Source organism: Balaenoptera ricei, chromosome X, assembly GCF_028023285.1.
Source record: "Balaenoptera ricei isolate mBalRic1 chromosome X, mBalRic1.hap2, whole genome shotgun sequence".
NCBI classification, from domain to species: Eukaryota; Metazoa; Chordata; class Mammalia; order Artiodactyla; family Balaenopteridae; genus Balaenoptera; species Balaenoptera ricei.
The window spans coordinates 68,686,928-68,703,266 of record NC_082660.1 but is presented as its reverse complement, the minus strand read 5'-3'; the positions used below and the strand labels follow the sequence as shown (position 1 = coordinate 68,703,266).

The following is a 16,339-nucleotide window of genomic DNA, read 5'->3' as shown; positions in this document are numbered from 1 at the left end:
GTAGATCACAGTGAAAAGTTCAGCCATATGTGTAATTAGAGTACCAGAAGGAGAAAAGAGAGAATGGGTCAGAAGCTGAGTTTGACGAGATATTCACTGAGCATTTTCTTTTTTTTTGTTTAAAGATTTATTTATTATTTATTTATTTTGTTTATTTTTGGCTGTGTCGGGACTTAGTTGCAGTGTGCCGGCTCTTTCATTGTGGTGCTTGGGCTTCTTTCTAGTTGTGGCGTGAGGATTTTCTCTTCTCTAGTTGTGGCACGCAGACTCCAGGGCACGTGGGCTCTGTAGTTTGTGGCATGCAGGCTCTCTTGTTGAGGTGCGCAAGCTCAGTAGTTGTGGCACGTGGGCTTAGTTGCCCTGTGGCATGTGGGATCTTAGCTCCCTGACCAGAGATCGAACCTGCATCCCCTGCATTGTAAGGCGGGTTCTTTACCACCGGACCACCAGGGAAGTCCCTTGCTGAGCATTTTATAAAAGTGAAGAAAGACATCAAGCCGTAGATTCATGAAACACTGTGAACCCCACGCAGGATAAATAGAAAACTACAACTATGAATATCATAATTAAACTCCTAAAGAACGAAAACAAAGAGAACAATCTTAGGAGCAGCCAGAGGAAAAATGTCGTTGCTTTTTGAATGTTGAATGTTTCTGAACAACAATAACACTGATGGCTCATTTGATGACAGGAATGTTAGAAGCTGGTTGATGAAGAAATGATTTATTTAAAGTGACAAGTGAAAATAATTGCCAGCGTGAAGTTTTCTCAGTGAAAACATCTTTGAAAAGTGAAGGTGGAATAAAGATAAAAAGTGAGAACTTGATGTCAGCACACCGACACTAGAGGAAATACTAAAGGGTTTTCTTAAATGAGAAGGGAAATAATTCGGAATGGTGACACCAAAATACAGGAAGTTACAAATAACAATGGGAGGGATAAATAGGTGAATAAAATGAAATATGTACTTTTATCTAATCCACAGTCTGTAGTCTTAATTCATAAATTGCCCCAACAGTGTTTTCATAGGTAACTTTCCCCCCCAAGTCCAGGATCCAGTTGAAGATGCCACAATGTATATAGTTATTTGGTCTTTAGCCTTTTCAAATCTGAAACAAGCTGGAACCGTAACATTTTTCAAATGTACAGATATATTATTTTGGTGGTTGTCCCTCAATGTGGATTTGTCTGATTAGTTATAATTAGATTGGGATTTTTAATTTTTGGCAGGATTGCCATGTAAGTGGCGTTATGTTCTTGTCCATACATCATATCACAAGGCACGTGATGTAATCTCCCCGTTTATTGGTGATGTTAACTTAGGTTATTTGGTTATGGTTGTTTTTCTAGGTTAAGCCACTGTAAAGGTGTGATTTATTCCTTTGTAACTAATAAGTAATTTGTTGAAGATTACTTTGAAATAAACTTAGGTATTCTTTTCATCATCAGAAGTTAGCTTTTATGGTTTCTTACTGCAAATTACCACAAACTTGGCAGCTTAAAACAACCCAAATTATTTATTTATTTATGGCTGCATTGGGTCTTTGTTGCTGCACATGGGCTTTCTCTAGTTGTGGCGAGCAGGGTCTACTCTTCGTTGTGGTGTGCAGGCTTCTCATTGCAGTGGCTTCCCTTGTTGCGGAGCACGGACTCTAGGACTCTAGGTGTGCGGGCTTCACTAGTTGTGGCATGCAGGCTCAGTAGTTGTGGCTTGCGGACTCTAGAGCGCAGGCTGAGTAGTTGTGGCACGTGGGCTTAGTTGCTCTGCAGCATGTGGGGTCTTCCTGGAGCAGGGATCAAACCTGCATCCCCCACATTGGCAGGTGGATTCTTAACCACTGCACCACCAGGGAAGTCCCAACCCAAATTTATTATCTCATAGTTCTGTAGGTTTGGAGTCCAGGTGGGTTTTGCTGAGCTCTGCTCAGGGAATCACAAGGCCTAAGTCAAAGTGACAGTAAGACTATGTTCCTTTCTGGAGACTCTGTGGAAAAATCCATTTCCATGCTCATTCAGGTTGTTGGCAGAATTCAGTTCATTGTGGTTGTAGGCCTGAGGTCCCCATTTCTTGCTGACTATTGTCCAGGATCCTCTCAGCTCCTTAATTTCCTCTCACATGGCCCCCTCCATCTACAAAGACAGCAAAAACACATTGTGTCTTTCTCATGCTTTGAATTTCTCTGACTTATCCTTTTGCTTGCTTCTCTGCACCTTCTGCGTGAGCTGGAGTCATTTTTCTACTTTAAAGGTCTCATGTGATTAGATTAGACCCCCTCCTTGTCACCACTCCCCAGTGAGCTCCCATTTTTAAGGTCAACTGTGCCATTTTACCTAGCAAAACCATGAGAGTGTTATTTCCTCACATTCACAGGTTCTGAAGATTCGGGGTCATGAAATCTTGGGGACCATTCCTAGAAATTCTGCCTACACCACATCCATTCATGATTCTTGGCTCAGTGATATGTTACTATGATGGGTTCAAAATCATGATGTTCTGATCTATCATTCCTCCTATGTTTTAGTTGGCATTTTACTATAAGGGAGAAGTTTACATTTCTACGCTCTGTTTTCATTTGTTTTTATTAGTATATACTATATTTTTTCTTTTTCCATGAATATTTTCTTACTGTCATTATTTTAATATCCAATTTGTACCAGTATTGGCTAGTGGGAACCCCTTTTGTATGGCTCCTGCAGACCTTTTCACAAGTCTTCATCAACCTTGAGCACTTTCTTACTTTCTGCTCTCACAAGATGTTCATTATTTACTTTGCACTGTCCCTTCCCCAGCCCTGGAATCAGTTATTTCTCCAAGGAGTTCTGATTCCTTTTAGTGGGATATGGTATTTAGAAAGCAATATCTGGGTGTATGATGTGCTCATTGCCACCAGGATGTCTGCTTCCAGGCCCTTTAGCAGAGAAAGCCAATATATGTGTTATGTTTTCATGCACTGATATTGATACTTTTAGTTTTACTTTGGACTACAGACATCATTCTAGTCTTCCTCTTTTTGTATTTTAACTTCTTACTGCAACAGAAAGAAAGGTGGCTCCCATTATCCTCAGTTTATGTACTCAGTTGATCAGTCTTCATTGTATCCACGTAGTTTCAAGTTTGCAAACCAAACCATCACAATAAAGACACCTAGCTAGTGTTAAATATTTGTTTAAAGTTCCTTTTGTCTTTAGAATGAAATCATATTGTCACAGTTCTATATTCAGTAGTTAGTTGGGGAGTTCTGCTTCTGGTAGTGGCAGAGTAGCTCTGTATGGATAAACAGATATCTCTCACAGATACCAATTATTAATTCTGGCCAAAATACGGAACACAATGATGTGAAGAAACTGAACAGTGACACAAAGCAGACACAAACTGGAGTAGGGTCAACCCATGGAAGAAAGAAGTATTAATGGCTGAATTCCCAATTGTTAAGCCTTTTTTCCTTAGGAAAGGTGCCAGTTAGCTCCATCAGTGGAATTTAAGACTTGGATAGCTCTGTCCTTCTGGATATGCTGTTTGAGCTTGCAACCCCACTACTTCTGATAGCCTTCTTGCGACTAAGGTTGAACCAGCATAAAACTCAGCATTTGGTCAAGGTGGTGGTGTAGGAAGACCCTGATCTCACCCCTCCCCACAGACACACCGAATCTACAGCTACATAAAGAGCAATGCCTCTTGCAGAAGAACTGAGGTCTGATTAAACAGCTTCTCCACAACAAATGATACAAGGACCACATAGAGATTGGTAGGAGACACAGAGACAGAGTATCGATGGGAACCCCACTTCAGTGTGGTGTACTGCCGTGGCGAGGGATATCACTAAGGGGCCTGTGTACAGACCCGCCTCCCCTGGGGCACAGAGAAAAAACAGTGGTTTAAAGGGGACCTAGACTGTACATGAAGGAAATCCACTTACTAACCCTAGAGTGTCTGCTAAATGGGCAGGGAACTGCTGGAACTATCTCCAATGTTGAAGGTGCTAGAGAGCACCATTTTTTGTCTTCCTCCTTTACCTTGATAGCACAAGTGAGAACATAGTCCACATTCTCTAGCTGGCCTTCCAAGGCCACCTCAGCATACCTCTGGCCCACACAAGCTATAGGCGTCCTACCAAGGCAGCCTGAGTGTACAGTGCCCCAGGACCCCGCGGCCCATGACTTATTAGGCTCCAGCCGGCTTGCCAAAGCTGCCTGGCACACGCAGACTACACAGGGGATGCTCTTAACTGAGGTTATGCCTTCAGGACCGGGAGAGGTACCTGTTTTGCCTGATGTATAGAAAGAAACACAAAGTCAAACAAAGTGGGGACAGAGGAATATGTTCCAAGTGAAAGAACAAGATAAAACTGCAGAAAAAAATCTTAATGAAATGGAGATAAGTAATTTACCTGATAAAGAATTCAAATAAATGGTCATAAAGATGCTTACCAAACTAGGGAGAAGAATGAAGGAGCACAGTGAGAACTTCAACAAAGAGTTAGAAAATATAAGAAAGAACCAGTCAGAACTGAAAAACACAATATTGGAAAATACAATAGAGGAAATTAACAGCAGATTAGTTGATACCTTAGAACACATCAGTGATCTGGAAGACAGAATAGTGGAAATCACCCAATCAGAACAGAAAAAAAGAAGAATTTTAAAAAATGAGAGTTTAAGGGATCTCTGGGACATCAGGAGTACTAACATTCTCATAGTAGGGGTAGGGGTCTCAGATGGAGAAGAGAGAGAGAAAGGGACAAAAAATTTATTTAAAGAAATAATGTCTGAAAACTTCCCTAGTCTGGGAGAGGAAACAGACATCTAGGTACAGGAATCACAGAGTCCCAAACAAGGTGAACCCAAAGAGATCCACACCAAGACATGTAAGTAAAATGGCAAAAGATAAAGAGAGAATATTATGGGCAGCAGGAGAAAAACAACTAATCATATACAAGGAAAATCCTATAAAATTATTAGCTGATTTTTCAGCAGAAACTCTGCAAGCCAGAAGGGGGTGGCATGATATATTTAAAGTACTGAGAGTAAAAAAACTTCCAACCAAGAATACTCTGCCTGGCAAGGTTATCATTCAGAATTGAAGGAGAGATGGAGTTTCCCAGGCAAGCAAAACCTAAAGGAGTTCAGCACCACTAAAATGGCCTTACAAGAAATGTTAAAACATCTTCTTAGGTGGAAAAGAAAAGGCAATAGCTAGAAATAAGAAAATATATGAAAGAAAAAAATCTCACTGGTAAAGGTAAATATATAGTAAATCAGCCACTTATAAAGCTAGTAGGAAGGTTAAAAGACAAAAAGTAGTAAAATCAACTATAACTACAATAAGTAGCTAAGGGATACACAAAATATAAAGTTGTAAAATGTCAGAATCGGGCTTCCCTGGTGGCACAGTGGTTGAGAATCTGCCTGCCGATGGGGGGGACATGGGTTCGAGCCTTGGTCTGGGAGGATCCCACGTGCCGCGGAGCAACTGGGCCCGTGAGCCACAGCTGCTGAGCCTGCGCGTCTGGAGCCTGTGCTCCGCAACAAGAGAGGCTGTGCTAGTGAGAGGCCCGTGCACGGCGATGAAGAGTGGCCCCCACTTGCCACAACTAGAGAAAGCCCTCGCACAGAAACGAAGACCCAACACAGCCAAAAAAATAAAAAAATAATAATTAAAGGTGCTAATAATTAAAAAAAAAAAGTGTTGGGGGGGTAGTAAAAATGTAGTATTTTCAGAATATATTTGAACTTAAGCAACTATCAGCCTAAATTAAATCAATGTGTGTGTGTGTGTGTGTATGTGTGCACACGTATCAACCTGATGGTAACTGCAAACCCAAAACCTACAGTAGATAAACAAAAAATAAGGGAGCCCAAACATAAAGAAAATCATCAAACTACAAGGGAAGAGACTTCCCTGGTGGTCCAGTGCGTTGGAAGGCAGGGGACGTGGGTTTGATCCCTGGTCAGGGAACTAAGATGCCACATGCCACGGGGCAACTAAGTCTGCGTGCTGCAACTACTGAGCCCGTGTGCTGCAACTAGAGAGACCACACGCCACAACTAGAGAGAAGCCCGCGTGCCGCAGCTAAGACCCAAGGCAGCCAAAAAATAAATTAACAAAATATTACAAAAAAAAGAAAACTACGAGGGAAGAAACCAAGAGAAGAAAGGAATAGAGAATAACTACAAAAACAAGCAGAAAATAATTAACAAAATGGCAATAAGTACATCCTTATCAATAACCACTTTAAATATAAATTGACTAAATGCTCCAATCAAAATAGAGATGGCTGAATGGATTAAAAAACAAGACCCATTTATATGCTGCCTACAAGAGACTCACTTCAGATCTAAAGACAAACAGAGTGATACTGAAGGGATAGAAAAAGGTATTCAATGCAAAAGGAAATGAAAAGAAAGCTGGGGTACTAAACAAAATGCTACAAAACCAATGCATCAACGAAGAAATCAAAGAGGAAATTAAAAAATACCTTGAGACACATGAAAATGGAAACACAACTTTCCAAAATCTATGGGATGCAGCAAAAGCAGTTCCAAGAGGGAAGATTATAGTGATACAGGCCTACTTCAAGAAAAAAGAAAAATCTCAAATTAAAAAAAATGTAGCTTTACATTTAAAGGGACTAGAAAAAGAAGAACAAAACAAGCCTCGACTTAGTGAAAGGAAGGAAATAATAAAGGTCAGATTGGAAATAATGCAACTGATAGCTCGTCTTCTTCCTCTTAACAGCGTCTTTTGCAGAGTGAAAGTTTTAAATTTTGAGGAAGTCTAATTTATAGATTTCCTTTTGAGGATCATGCTTTTCTTACATATAAAGGAGCTAGAAAAAGAAGAACAAACAAAACCCAAAGTTAGTAGAAGGAAATAAACCATAAAGATCAGGGCAGAAATAAATGAAATAGAGACTAAAAAATAATAGAAAAGATCAATGAAACTACGAGCTAGTTTTTTTTTTGAAAATGTAAACAAAATTGAAAAACCTTAAGTCAGACTCATCATGAAAAAAAGAGAGTCCAAATAAATAAAATGAGAAAGGAAAGAGGAAAAGTAACAACTTATACCACATCAATGCAATGAATCCTAAGAGACTACTGTGCCAACAAATTGGACAACATCGAAGAAATGGATAAATTCCTAGAAACTTAACAATTTTCAAGACTGAGTCATGGAGAAATACAAAATCTGAACGGACTGATTACTAATGAAATTCAATTAGTAATCAAAAAACTTCCAACAAACAAAAGTTGAAGAGCAGTTGGCTTCATAGGTGAATTCTATCAAACATTTAAAGAAAAATTAATAGTCATCAATATTGTAATAACTTTGTATGGTGACAGATGATAACTAGGCTTGTAGAGGTGGTCATTTTGTAACCTATAAAATATTGAATCACTATGTTGTGCACCTAAAACTAATATATTAAGTTAATTATTCTTCAGTTAAAAGAGTTGAATGGAAACCTGCATTCTTGATGAGGCATAAAGGAATTTAGGGAGACGACAGTAGGTTTAGTAAAGTGAGAGAGGAGATCCCACCTAGAAGAGAGCTACAGTTTGGGAGCTCCGGAACCTGCAAAAACTCTTGCCATATCTGGTTGAATCACAAGTGCAGCCCAGATTCTAGGTAGCCCAGTTAGGGCTAAAAGAACAGAATAAAGCTTTCAACTTCTTACACTAGAGGGTATATATTTTGGGGTTTGATTTCAGGTAAGTTGACTATCTGCTATTAACAAAAATATCAACTGTAACGGCATGCAGTGTTTTTTCACTGTATCTTTAAAAATGTCCAGTACCCAATCTGAAATAAAAAGAGGAAATTGTGACTCATGTTCAAAAGGAAAGGCAAGCAGTAGAGACAATCCACATATGTCTCAAATGTTGAAATTAGCTAACAAGAATATTAAATCAGCTATTGCAACTATGCTTTAGTGTAATAAAGCAAATACATTTATGATGAATGGACAGGTAAGAAATCTCAGTACAAACATAGAAAATGTAAAAAAGAACCAATTTGAAATTCTAGAACTGAAAAATAAATTTCTGAATAACAAATCATTGTTTGTACTTAACAGGAGATTAGAGATAGCTGTAGTAGTGTCAGTAAATTTGATGATAGTCTAATAGAAATTATCCAATCTGAGAATAGAAAACATTGAAAAATAAAAAGTGTGCAGAACACTTGCTCTTCAGATCCTTTCCCCAATAAATCTGTGTAGTTATCAACCAAATACATGTAAAGAATAGGACTGTTTAATGATAGTCAGAGAAAAAAATGTTGATAGAAACTCTTAGTTGGCCCAGTGTTTTGTAGTTAGCCATATACTGACCTTGCACATACTTTGATACATTTTTACCTTCTTACTTCATTTTTGTGGTGCTATTTTAAATTCCCTGGTTTTTAAATTTCAGATTCCAGTTGTTCATTGCAGGAATTCAGTTATGTTTTTTATGTCAACCTTGTATCCTGTGAACTTGCTCTAGGTAGCTTCTTTTTCATCTTTTAGATTTATTGGAATTTTCTACCTAATCTGGTTGTCTGCAAATAGGGTCACGTTTATTTCTTCCGTTCCATCTCTTTGCCTTTTAATTCCTTTTCTTGCCTCATTATGCTGGGTAGGACTTTCTGTATTTTCCTTTATTACGTTGAAGAAGAATGATGATAGCAGACGTCTTGGTGTTTCTGATGTTAGTGGGAAAGCATTCAGCTCTTTCACCATTAAGTATGATGGTTACTGTATAAGATTTTTGTAAATATTCTGTCAAGTTGAGGAAGTTCCCCTCCCCTAGTTTTCTGAGTTTTTTCCCTAAAGTGATATTTTTATTGAGATGGATGTAGATTCATATGCAGTTGTAACACACACACAGCTCTTACACACTTTTCCCAGTTTCTCACGATAGCAACATTCTACAAAAGTATAACATATTGTCAGTTAACCACGTTATTGATATCTACCAATCTGATTTAGATTTCCTCAGTTTTACTTGTACTTTTGTGTTTTTGTTAAGTTCTATACAGTTTGATTACCTTGAGTTGATTCATGTATCCACCACCACAGTCAACATGCATATTCCTCATCTTGCCCTTTTATAATCATGCTCAACTCCCTACACCTACTCCTACCTGTGCCTAACACCTGGAAATCACTAATTTGTCCTCCATTTCTAAATTGTTTTTCATTTTAAACATGTTCTATAAATGGAATCCTATAGTATATGACATTTGGGGATTGGGTTTTTTCACTTAGCATAATTCCCTTGGGATTCAGCCAGGTCGTTGCATGTGTCAATAGTTCTCTCCTTTTTATTGCAATGTGTAGTTTTCTATGGTATGGATGTACCACAGTTTAACCATTTACCCGTTAAGGGACATCTGGGATGATCCCAGATTTGGGCTGTTACAAATAAAGCTTCTGGTAAACACTAGTGTACAGGTTTTTGTGTCAACATAAGTTTTCATTTCTCTGGGATAAATACCCAGGAGTGCAGTTGGTGCGTCATAGGATGGTTGCATGGTTTTTTGTTTTTTTTTTTTTTAAGGACACTCCTAAATTGTTTTCCAGAGTGGCTATACCATTTTATATTCTCACAGCAATGTAAGAAGGATCAATTTCTCTGCATCCTCTCCAGCATTTGGTTTTACCACTATTTAAAAAATACTTAGACATTCTGATAGATATCTAGTGATATCTCAGTGTGGTTTTAATTTGCATTTCCCTAATGACTAATAAAACTTTTAACACCATTATTGAGATATAATTTACTTACCATACAATTCACCAGTTTAAAGTGTACAATTCAGTAGTTTTTAGTATGTTCACAAATACATGCAGCCGTCACCACAGTAAATTTTATAACGTTATTATCACCTGAAAAAGAAACTCTGTACTCTTTAGATATCACCCCCTACCCCCAGCCTTAAGCAACCACTAATCTACTTTCTTGTCTTTATAGATTTCCCTATTTCAGACTTTCTTATGAATGGCATTCTATTACATGTGGTTCTTTGTGACTGGCTTCTTTCACTTAGTATAATGTGTTCAAGGTGTATTTATGTTGTAGCACGTATTAGTACTTCATTTCTTTTTATGACCAAATAACATTCCTTTATATGGATATACCACATTTGTTTGATTTGTTGATGGACAATAACATCTTGTTTCTACCTCTTGGCTATTATGAATAATGCTACTATAAACATTTGTAAACAAGTTTGTGTGTGGCCATATATTTTCATTTCTCTTGGTTATATACCTAGGAGTGGAATTGCTGAGTTATATGGTAACACTGTTAAATCCTTTGAGTAAATACCAAACTGTTTCCCAAAGTGGCTACACCATTGCACATTCCCCCCAGCAGTGTATGAGGATTCTGATTTCTCTGCATCCTTGCCAACAGTAGTTGTTATCTGACTTTTTAATTTTAGCCATCCTAGTACATGTGAAGTCGTGTCTTATTATGGTTTTGGTTTTCATTTTGCCTAATGGTTAATGATGTTGAGCATCTCTTCATGTGCTTATTGGTAGTTTGTATATATTCCTTGGAGAATTATCTATTTAGATCCTTTGCTCATTTTTAATTGGGTGTTTGTCTTTTTATCATTGATTTATAAGAATTATTTATATATTCTAGACTTTTATTATGATAAAATATACATAATATAAAATTTACTATTTTAACCAATTTTAAGTATACAGTTCTATGGCATTAAGTACATTCACACTGTTGTGTAACCATCACTACCATCCATCTCCAGAACTTTTTTGTCTTCTCTACCTGAAACTCTGTACCCATTAAAATCACTAGCTTCCCAATCCCCTTTACCCCCAGTCCTTGGCAACCACTATTCTACGTTCTTTCTCTATGAATATGACTACTTTAGGAACCTCATATAAGTGGGGTCATACGGTATTTGTCCTTTTGTGTCTGGCTTATTTTACTTGGCATAATGTCTTCAAGGTTAATCAGTGTTGTAGCATGTATCAAAATTTTCTTCCCTTTTAAGGCTGAATAGCATTCTGTTGTGTATATGTGTGTATTTCTTTAATTTTCTTGATGATGTCCTTTGAAGCACAAATGTTTTTAGTTTTGATAAAGTCCAGCGTATCTATTTTTATTCTTGTTGCTCATACTTATGGTGTCATGTCTAAGGATCTATTTCTAAATCTGGGGTCACAAAGATTTACCCCAGTATTTTCTTCAAAGAGTTTTATAGTTTAGGCTCTTATGTTTAGGTTTTTAATGATGCATTTAGAGTTAATTTTTGTATGTGGTGTAAGGCAGGTCTCCAACTTAACTTTTTGCATGTGGATACACAGTTGTGCCATACTGTTTGTTGAAAAGACTATTCTCTCCCTTTTGAATGGTCTTGGCATGCTGTTGGAAATCAGTTGACCATAGATATATGGGTTTATTCCTGAACTTTCATTTCTTTTCGACTGATTCTTATGTCTGTTCTTTTGCCTGTAGTACACTGTACTGATTATAGTTGTTTTACACTAAGTTTTAAAATCTTGAAGTGCGAGTCTTCCTATTTTGTTTTTCCTTTTGAAGGTTGTTTTGACTATTCTGGGTCCATTTTAATTCTACATGAATTTTAGAATGAGCTTGTCAATTTCTACAAAGAAGTCAAGTGAGATTCTGACAGGGATTGCCTTTTTTTAAAAAATTGTAGATCAATTTGCAGAGTATTGCCATCTTAATGTTGTCTTCTGTTTCATGACCATGCAGTGTTTTACCATTGATTTAAGTCTTTAATTTCTTTCAATGATGTTTTGTAGTTTTCAGAGTATAAGTTTTTAACTTCTCTTGTTAAATTTATTCCTAAGCATTTTATTCTTTTTGATGGTATTATAAATGGATTGTTTTCTTTATTTTCAGATCATTCTTTGCAAGTGCACAGAAATACAGTTGACTTTTGTATATTGTTCTCACATCCTTCAACCTTTCTGAACTCATTTATTAGTTCTAATATTTTTAATGGATTTCTTGGGACTTTCTCTACTCAAGATAATGTCTCCAAAGACAGTTTTACTTCTTCCTTTTCAGTCTGGCTGCCTTTTATTTCTTTTCTCTTGCTTACTTGCTCTGGCTAGTATTTCCATTACAATGTTAAATGGAAGTGGCAGGAGAGGATTTCCTTCTCTTATTCTGATCTTAGAGCGAAAGCATTCAGTCTTTTACCATTAAATATGATGTTACCTCTGGGTACTTTGTAGCTTGTTGTGGAAGTTCCCTTTATTAAGAGTTTTTTTAAAATAAATTATATTCTTTAGAGCAGTTTTAGGTACACAGAAAAATTGAGTGGAAAGTACAGAAATTTTCTATTACGCGTCCACACACATGCACAGCCTCCCCCACTGTAAACATCCTGCACCACAGTTGTACATCTGTTACAGTTGATGAACCTACAGTGACAAGTCATTATCATCTAAAACCCATAGTTTGCATTGTATTTCACTCTTGATGTTGTACATTCTAGGGATTTTGACAAATGTATAATGACATCTATCTATCATTATAGTATCATACAGGTTAGTTTCACTGTGAAACCGTACACCTCAGATTGGGGCTTGAACCCAATCCTGCCTCAGATGGGACTAAAACCCAGTCGTGCCTCAGATGGGACTTGAACCTGCAACCTCTGGCTTAGGAGGGGACTCAAACCCTCCCAAGCTGAAACCGCACACCTGGTCTCAGGACTCAGTGAAGCTCAGATTTTTATGTCTCAGCGCAGAAGGAATTCAGCGAGAGGCAAAGTGATAGGCAAGAAGTAGATTTATTAATGTAAGATGCATGTGAAGTATACAAGCAGGCAGGCAAGAGGGCTCTGCCCTGAGAACTAAGTTGGCTACATTTTTACAATCAAAGGAAAAGTGGGAAAGGAGAGAAGACCACCTTTTTCCTCTTCCTTTGTAAAGATGTTGCAGGAAAATGGGGTGCAAGAGGATGGTCGTGTTCCAGGTCTTGGGTGAGTTCCTGGGATGTGCTGCCAAGTGAAAGTCCCTGGCTTCGTGCAAGAAAGAGTTCAAGAGCGAGCCATAGTGAGGTGAAAGTAGGTTTACTGAGAGAGATACACATTCCGTAGGCAGAATGCGGTTCATCTCAGAAGGTGAGAGAGCAGCCCTGGGAGCTACACACTCCATAAGGTGTGGGCCACCTCAGAAGTAGAGAGGCCCTGGGGTGTGGGGGTGTTTATTTTTTATGGGCTTGGTAATTTCATAGGCTAATGAGTAGGAGGATTATTCCAACTATTTTGGGGAAGGGGCGGGGAATTCCAGGAATTGAGTCACTGCCTACTTTTCGGCCTTTTATGGTTAGCCTAGGAACTGTCATGGTGCCTTGTGGGTGTGTCATTTAGCATGCTAATGCATTACAGTGAGTGTATAACGAGGCTCAGGGTCTACTGGAAGTCGAATCTTCCACCATCTTGGGCCTACTTGGTTCTAACCAGTTTTTGTCATATCCTCAATGGCTGTCATTCTTTTAATGGTTGTGCCCTGCCACCCTCCCTCCTGTCTCAAGTGCACTAAAAATCCTCTGTTCCATCTATCCATCCTCCCCCCTGTCCCCGCCCCCAAATCCCTGGCAACCATTGATCTTTTTACTGTCTCCATAGTTTTGTCTTTTCCAGAACGTCATATAGTTGGAATCGTACAGTATGTAACCTTTTCAGATTGGCTTTTTTCACATAGTAATATACAATACATTTAAAGTTCCTTCATGTCTTCTCATGGCTTGGTAGCTCATTTCTTTTTAGAGCTGAATATTATTCCATTGATTGGATGTAACACAGTTAGTTTATCCAATTCACCTTTTGAAGGACGTCTTGGTTGCTTCCAAGTTTTGACAATTATGGGAAAAAAGCTACTTATGAAGGTGTTTATATAAATAAAAATATTTAAAACCATCTGTGTGCAGTTTTTTGAGTGGACTTTATTTTCAGCTTATTTGGGTAAATATCAAGGAGTGTGATTGCTGGATCATGTGGTAAGAGTTTGGTTAATTTTGTAAGATATTGCCAAAAGTGGCTGGACCATTTTGCATTTTTTTGAGCGGTGAATGAGAGTTCCTGTTTCTCCACATCCTTACCAGCATTTTGTGCTGTCAGTGTTCTGCATTTTTTCCATTGTAATAGGTATATAGTGTTATCTTATTTTTTTAATTTCCAATTCCCTAATGACATATGATGTGGAGCATCTTTTCATATGCTCATTTGCCATTTGCATATCTTCTTTGGTAAAATGTCTTCAGATCTTTTGCCTGCTTTTAATCATGTTGTTTATATTATTATTGTTGAGTTTTGGGTTTTTTATATATTTTAGATAATAGTTCTTCATTAGATATGTCTTTTGCAAGTATTTTCTCGCAGTCTGTAGCAGAAAGACATGTCTTTCATTCTTTTGAAGTTTGCTAGTATTTTTTTAAGGACTTTTACATCTGTATTCATAAGTGATGTTGGTCTTTTTGTAGTATCTTTTCTGGTTTGGTATGATACTGGTCTCATTGAATGAGTTGGGATGTGTTCCCTCCTTTTTTACTAGAAGAGTTTGTGAAAAATTGGTGTTAATGCTTTTTTTTTTTTTTGAATGTTTGGTGTAACTTCGTGGTGAAACCATCTGGACCTTTGCTTTTCTTTGTGGGTAGTTTTTTGATTCCCAGTTCAGTCCTTTCAGTTATAGGTCTCTTCACATTGTCTCTTTATTCTTGTGTCAGCTTCAGTAGTTTGTGTGTGTTTAGGAATTTGTCCGTTTCATTTAGGTTATCTAATTTGTTGGCATACAGTTGTTCATGATATTTCTTTATAATCCTTTTATTTCTTTAAGGTAAGTAGTAACATCCCCTCTTTAATTTATCATTCTAGTAATTTGAGTCTTGTCTCCTTTTTTTCTTGGTCCATCTAGCCTTAGTTTTTTTTTTTTTCAGTTTTATTCATCTTTTCAAAGAACTTATTTTGGTTTCGTTGATTTTTCTCTTTTGTTTTCTATTCCCTGTTTCATTAATTTCTACTCTAATCTTTATTATTTCCTTCCCTCTGCTTCCTTTAGGAAGTTGTTTTTTTCTTTTTTTAGTGTCTTATGGTAAAGGAAAATACAATTAATAATGTGATTTTATTTTTAGTAGAAGATGGAACTTAAATTTTCTTCTAAGAGAAAAACCTTGAACAATTACAATAGGAAATGTTTTGATTACAAACTGCTCTTTTCAGAAATGCTGTTTCAGAAGGGATTAGTGTGTCAAAAGAGAGTGATTTTAATCAGAAAACTCTTTTTTAACCAAAGCAATATTATTTTTTAAAAAAATTTTTATTGGAGTATAGTTGATAGAAAACTCTTATATTTTAATGTGAGTAAAGTACTACCAATACTGCCATACTACATAGATTGAAAAATAGGTTCATGGAATCGTAGGTATTGGTGTTCTATTTGATAATGCACCAATGTTTTTATTTCTTCTCTTTTAAGATAAAGTCAGTGGTTCTGGAAATAACTCTGATATGATGGAAAACAACAAGGAAGAGGTAAGAATAATTTGAAGCATTTAAAAGATATTTATTAATTAATGCTAATCAACTAGAGTATGTCATCAGGTTGCTTTTATTTAATACATGCATGTGTTTGAGTTTACTATCATACCCAAGTATTATTACAGTACTTCATTTTGGGTCGTTGTCCACTTTTTGATGGTGTTCATTGTTTTTGTTATTGTTGTGGTTTGCTTCAGCTATATAGCTAAAGTCAGACAACGGAAGGCTTGCTAACAGATAGGTATTTGAGTGTTATTATATTGCAACAGTGGTGCCCAAGGTGGTTGTTATGGGCATAACCCCATGGTTCTGAGATCTCTCAAAACTGAATATTTAGAGTCTCTTAAGCAGTATTATTGGAACCCATCCTGAGGTCCTTCACCTGATACCCCAGCCTACACTACAGCTTTAGAATTCTTCCCACCTAGTGTAAAAAATTGAATCCAATAAAATATACTGATTATATTGGCAAAACCAAGGTAAATTTAGTATCTCAAAGGAAATCGTAGAAGGTACTCTGTGCCATATGTTAGGATAGAGAAAATGACACATTTTTAGATCCTTAAAACTTTTCTGCCTCTGTTGGGATCTGATTACCTCTACACCTTTGTTTTGTCTTTGTTGGCTTAGGCCAAGATCATGATATAGCAGTGTATCATCTTCTGTACCTCAAAATTCAACAGTAACAATTTAATGAAAAAAATTAATCTTAAATCAAGGAAACCTTGAGAGTAAATTAGAATTAGTTTTTGAAGTTCCTTTTAGAAAAATATTTTAGGCATAAAAATTATATCTCATTCTATCACTATA

The 16,339-nt window shown here is 37.1% G+C and overlaps 1 protein-coding gene across 7 annotated transcripts in view; it reads left to right on the top strand.

Annotated features, from left to right (window-relative positions):
* Positions 1 to 16,339, top strand: part of ATRX (ATRX chromatin remodeler) — a 242,595-nt gene that overhangs the window by 57,505 nt on the left and 168,751 nt on the right. For all 7 annotated transcript variants that reach the window (XM_059909868.1, XM_059909864.1, XM_059909863.1 and 4 more), the window contains one exon: positions 15,468 to 15,523. In XM_059909868.1, the coding sequence (XP_059765851.1) occupies positions 15,468 to 15,523 (56 nt within the window). The remainder of the gene's footprint in view (positions 1 to 15,467; positions 15,524 to 16,339) is intronic.